The sequence below is a fragment of the Anneissia japonica genome, unplaced genomic scaffold (assembly GCF_011630105.1).
Source record: "Anneissia japonica isolate Jap-2015-1 unplaced genomic scaffold, ASM1163010v1 scaffold6030_len697274_cov183, whole genome shotgun sequence".
Classification (NCBI taxonomy): Eukaryota; Metazoa; Echinodermata; class Crinoidea; order Comatulida; family Comatulidae; genus Anneissia; species Anneissia japonica.
This window is the reverse complement of record NW_022721381.1, coordinates 604630-611093: the sequence shown is the minus strand read 5'-3', so window position 1 is coordinate 611093 and position 6464 is coordinate 604630. Positions and strand designations below refer to the sequence as shown.

At 33.3% G+C, this 6464-nt stretch overlaps 2 protein-coding genes across 3 annotated transcripts in view; one reads left to right on the top strand and one right to left on the bottom strand.

Annotated features, from left to right (window-relative positions):
- The window catches only part of LOC117111537, a 15443-nt gene extending 11501 nt beyond the window's left edge, over window positions 1-3942 (bottom strand). Inside the window, exons 1-3 of the mRNA XM_033254467.1 lie at window positions 3876-3942; window positions 1478-2008; window positions 103-162 (exon numbers count right to left, since the gene is read on the bottom strand). Of these exons, the coding sequence (XP_033110358.1) occupies window positions 103-162; window positions 1478-2008; window positions 3876-3891 (607 nt within the window). The 5' untranslated portion in view covers window positions 3892-3942. The remainder of the gene's footprint in view (window positions 1-102; window positions 163-1477; window positions 2009-3875) is intronic.
- LOC117111524 (sterile alpha motif domain-containing protein 9-like) overlaps window positions 1-6464 on the top strand; it is a 50090-nt gene that overhangs the window by 5166 nt on the left and 38460 nt on the right. The window lies entirely within an intron of this gene.

Here is a 6464-nt window from a genome sequence, read left to right as displayed (position 1 = left end):
ACATAATACAATGGAACATTAAATATTATAATAAAAATCTTTTATAAAATTTACCTCCTTGAAAAATGTTGAAATTGTGTATAAAAATAGGAAAATATATACCTTGAGTGTGTGGCGGATGTAATCGTTTCAGTTTAGGTTCAACTGGAATAGTATTCAGTTCTGATGAGAAAAACAATAGTTATTGAAAATATTGATTCAGTAAGCAGGAATATTTTTTAATAAATAGGAATGTACAGAAGCTGATGAAGCAGTGCAGAAAGCTGAAAGGTGTACAGGAAGATAAAAAAGAGTTCAGCAATCCACAAAGCAAATGGAAAAGCTGAGAAGTGCCAAAAAAAATTAAAAAAAACAAAACAAATGAAGATAAAATAGTGTTAAAAGCTACCTAAGTACGAAATGCAGAAGGCTAAGAAAGAGGTACAAAAACATGAAAGAATACAAAACGTTAATAAAGGAGTGCAGAAATCTACAAAATGTATAAAACGATTCTCGAAAGCCCAGAAATAGTGCAGCATGCTGAAGAGTAAAGAATTCTTGGAAATTAGTTGAGTGAGGTGTGTAAAAATTTAAAAAGTGAGAAATTTTGAAATTAGTATAGTGAATTAATCTGAGTAACTCCGGGGGAGCCAGCTCTCCCCGATGGGGGGGGGGGGGCACCCCTGGTATACCGTTTATAATAATAAATTCTATTTATTTAGCGCCAGTTAAAACTATATGCTTGTCACTGGCGCTCAAACTGTTAAAACCGATTTTAGTTTTGTATAGTAGGAAATTCTCGACAGCATAAATGAGTCTGAGCTTAAGTTGAAGAACTTTTAGAGTCGGATCAGCAAACGAACCTAGTATATCTGTAAGTGTTTGACTGTGCCTACATGGCTTGTTTAGATGATAGTGAAGGTATTAGATAGAGTCATAAAGAATGACGGGAATACATAAAGATAATCAAATGAAAGAGCGCAGAAATACAGATAACAAGTCCACAAGCTGATAAAGAGTGAACAAAGCTTAAATAGCAAAGGAGTTGGGAAAAAGATAAAATAGTGCAAAAAGCTGAGTAATTAAGATTGAAGATAGCTGGGAAAAATGAAGAATATCAAAAGTGAATGAATCTGATTAGAAATTTGAATTGGTAATTATTCGAGGAAAGACGTGATTATGCCCCTTACATAATAGTTTGAAGCTGTATAATAGTTTGAAGCTTTTAAAATTGATAAGCCAAATTATTATTTTTTGTAACTGATAAATTGATGCTTTTGTGCAGTTCTGTTTGTTTTTTCTGAAGTCTGAAACAGGACCCTTTTGCAAATAGTGTTTGAATATTTGTATTGATGTTATGTAATGTTGGCCTATGCCTATTAATACTTGTTATATTTTATTAGTTAAGTCTAAAACAAGACCATTAAAAAATAGACTTATTCTGTACAAATATGTTTTTAAATAAAAAATAAATTAAATAATACTGAAAATGATTTACCTGCATGTAGATTTTTAAGGCACGTATTTTGTTTTAACTTTTCCATAAATGTCTCCATCATATCTTCAGAAATGATATTCCTCTCTTCCAGGTCAGAAATCAAGTCCCAGTTATCTGTATAGTCCTTTTTTGTATTATTATACAGTCCACTGACAATTTCTAGCTGTTTTTTGGACATTTTCAATCCCAATTTGATCAGTTTTTGTCGGTGAGTTGTGAATTTTGAAATTATAGTATTCCTAATATCATCAATATCTGGGCACGATGTTACTTTATCTTTAATTTCTTTTTGTACAGCAAATTGATGAGTTACATTTATAGTATCATACAGGATTTCTAGATCATTTGGAGCCAAATTATCAGAATCACACAACATATATAATAACTCTATCATCTTAGAAGCACCAAATAATTTTGAAGTATTTTTCAAATGGTCCCTGTATAAAACTTTCATCATGCTGATGCATTCACGTTCATCAAACCAGTTGGAAACGTCCATCAACAACTGTCTAAAAACGTCACCGGAAAGCTCTAAAAATCAATTTATTTAAATGGTTAAAATGTAGTAAATGAACATATATAATAACTACATTAACTGACTTCGAGCTGAATTTAAGCATTCTTCTACTGAAATGATTTTAATAATAATAATAACAACAACAATGACAATACTAACAGTAATAGGCCTAATAATGTAACAATAATAATTATGTGATATACAGTATATAAAGCATTGCACTCTAAAGAATGATAAAGAAATAAAAATAACAACAACAACAACAACAATAATGATAACAAAAATATTGTTAGATTGGATTTCTTTGATGTGAGATGCTCACCGTAACGCCTCTAACTTATTTAAGTGGCGCTGAGGGCTGGCGGGCTATTTCCGGCCCTTTAATAGCCCCCTTGTCTACTGGTATCTTCTCTTAAGGCCTGTTTACACTTCAACGATAACGTTAACGATAAAAGAGTTAAAAAGCGATTGTTCATATAGAAAACAAACGAAATAAGAGAAGTTTTTCCACTAGGACGATTCCATAAGGATTTATCGTGTATACAATAACAAAATATTTTAGCAAATCAAATCAGATGTCGTCATAATCTTGGACAAACGATAAAATCGTTGCTACTACGACGATTTTCATATTTTTCCATGATTACGACATCATCTGATTTGATTTGTCAAAATATGTTGTTATTGCATAACTGATAAATCGTTATCGAATCGTTCTAATGTAAAAACTTCTCTTATTTCTTTTATTTTCTATATGATCAATTGCTTTTACCATTTTTTATCGTTATCGTTATCGTTGAAGTATAAACAGGTCCTTAATCTGTGTAATACTTTCAGCTTCCACGACGTGGGCAGGAAGAGCGTTCCATTCGTTTACCACCCATTGGGAAAAATAGTGCTTCCTACAATTTAGTCGAGTATAAGGCTTTTTTAACTTCCAACCATGACCTCTAGTAACAGAATCAATTGCCAAATCGAAAAACAGATCCTTATCAACATCCTCTTTTCCATTTAATATTTGATATGTCTCAATTAAGTCCCCCCTGATTCATCTTGATTCTAAAGTAGTTAAATTAATGGCTATGAGACGTTCTTTATAATTTACATTTTTCATACATTTAGGAATTTTAGTTGCCCGTCTTTGGACCTTTTCTAATAAATTTATATCTTTCCTTAATTGTGGTGACCAAGCCTGGATTGAAAATTCAAGGTGTGGACGAACTAATCCGATACACAGACACCTAATGTTTGCAACTGGTTTATATTCAAAGGACCTTATACTGCCGAGTACCCGATTTGCAGTTTTGACAGCAGCACACACACACATACACACACACCCACACACACACAAAACAGGTCCACAAAATGAACTGGTGAACTGGACAGACTTATGGACGAATATATTTGAACAACTAAAAAATCTGACGGTTCAGTACACACACAGTAGGTACCATACGTTTAGCCAACTGAGCTAAGCTACCCTTTTGAATTCTTAATTAATTTGTCAGGTCTAAAACAATCAAGTATGATATTTTGACTGAATGTTTATCCACCTCTCATGTGAGAGAACTACAAGATTATATAGTCTCCAATTCGAAATACATTCAACAAATGTAAAATAATACTGACATGTTATGCTTGACAAGCGTCTGGTTTTATCAGGGTAAATATGCTTTGCTTTAAAGCACAAAAATAACAGTACAAAAATTATTATAATTAATTAGTATCGCTCTCAATATTTCCAATTAATTAAATTGTAGAAATTTTCAAACATCGTAGCTACAGTTCAACACGTTAAAGAATACTGGTTTGGCTCTTTTGCAGGCAGGTCTACCTTTTGGGGAAAATATAAGGTAATAGATAATTTAAAAATATGTTTACCATGAGAGTCACCCATCTTTCTTTAGCTTACAGTTTGCTAATCCGTTGATTTATAAAACAAGTCCTACAAAAAATAAGAGAAGGAAATGTGACTGTTTTAAATATCAACTTCAAACGTTGATCATCTATCTATTAGGCCTACATAACATTAAAAACAGTAGAAGTACTTGAATTGTAATTGGTTTGTGTGTAGGAAAGGTAGCAGCTTCGAAATATACAGCATATTATGCTCATACATAAACGAATGTTACATTTATGCAATCATACGTTGCCTTTCTATATGCTTATGAAAACTACTTTGTGGTATTTAGGCCTACATTTCATTATGTTACATTTTGTTATTTCTTTGTACGGATATTTTTGTTAGGTCTATATAGCCTGCTCCGTTTCATTTGTATACCAGGTTTTGAACAAGTGGAATAAACTGAATTGAATAATTGAATCGGTGCATTCATGATACAGGCGCGGATTCATACCTTCGCCCAGGTCAGGGTGAGAAATAAAAAATAAAATGTTGACCATTTTCCAACAATCATACTTACTTTCCTTGACACTTATTTTGAACATTAGCATATGACAATGTTTAAATCCACACTAGCCTATATCTTACACTTTTACACTGATTGTACTGTAGGCCCTATCAGAGAGGTACATTCCCAAAACATTATGGTCTTCCACTTCAAATAGCGCCTAATACAGTGCATAACAGAAGTTCCATAACCAATGGGTACTACTTACTAATAATAATAATTGTCCAGTTATATATCGCATATTGTAGAGACCTCTGTGCGCTAGCATTATTAGGCCTACACCCGGTCATTGGGTCAGGCACATGGAACACATACTCAGGTCCAGTGGCGTAGGTATGTTCAGTGCACAATACTGGGGCCAACGGGCTATTGGGGGCCAGTTCGATAGGTCTAATGATATAAAAATATAAATTAAAAAAACAACCCTATTTAAACTTTAAAAGGACCCTTCAATAATATTAAGCAATTAGTAGAGCTCCGCATAGTACACTATAGGAAAATTATTATACGAAGGTTAGATTTAATGCTTGAAAAAATTTCCTGAGGGCCTGCAAGGCCCAAAGGAAATTTTTGAATGCATTAAATCTAACCTAAGTATAATGCATGCTTTACTAATTGCTTTATAAGTCAATCGCCGTCTTTTATTAAAATTTTAGTTTTTTTATAACCAACTGTTGTAGCAGTCATCGGTTGCTATAGTGATATGATCAGTATACGTGTGCGTATTTACATTTAGCTGTGCATATATATTCTTTAATATAAGTCAGTCGTATGAGAGAAGTATCTGGGAGTGAGATATGCCCCTTTATCGTATAGAACTCTGTGGTGTAGCCTACTGATATGACCTACTGATATGACAAGATAGCCGTTAACACAGTTAAATTTACCCTTCTTCTGTATTTACCTTTCTTTGATTATATATATATATATATATTATATATATATATATATATTCATATATATATGTATATATATATATACATGAATATATATAATCTAGATGTGTATAAGAGACAGATATAATATATATATATGAATATATATATATAATATATATATATATGAATATATATATATATATGTATATATATATAGATATATATATGATATTGAAGGAAGTTGGACCTGTTCAACCATGAAGCCTTCGTGGTCTAGTGGTTATGACGCTCGCCTTGTCAGCGAGAGGTCGCAGGTTCGAATACCGTCGGAGGAATTTTATTACACAATTTTTCATAGGACCTCATTCGTTGAAAAGCTACAGGGTAGCCTACGAAGTTCCATCATGTCCTTATTAAACACTGTATATGTCTTTGATGATATATATATATATATATATATGATATTGAAGGGAGTTAGCCGTTAACACTGTTGAATAAATATAATATAAATCAAAGTACATCAAAGTACATATACAGTGTTTAATAAGGACATGATGGAACATCGTAGGCTACCCTGTAGCTTCTCAACGAATAAAGTCCTATAAAAGTCATTGTGTAATACAATGCCTCCGACGGGATTCAAACCTGCGACCTCTCGCTGACAAGGCGAGCGTCATAACCACTAGACCACGAAGGCTTCATGGTTTAACGGGTCCAAATAACCGTCGGGAACATTGTATTACACAATGCTACGCCTCAAGAGGGCGTTCAGCCAGATAAATCTGGCAATACGGCTAAAGATACTGTCGTATATAATATATGATATTGAAGGGAGTTAACCGTTAACACTCTTGAATAAATATAATATAAATAATCAAAGGTACATATACAGTGTTTAAATAAGGACATGATGGAACATCGTAGGCTACCCTGTAGCTTCTCAACGAATAAAGTCCTATAAAAGTCATTGTGTAATAGAATGCCTCCGACGGGATTCGAACCTGCGACCTCTCGCTGACAAGGCGAGCGTCATAATCACTAGACCACGAAGGCTTCATGGTGGAACAGGTCCAAATAACCGTCGGGGACATTGTATTACACAATGCTACGCCTCAAGAGGACGTTCGGCCAGATAAATCTGGCAATACGGCTAGAAATACTGTCGTATATTATATATGATA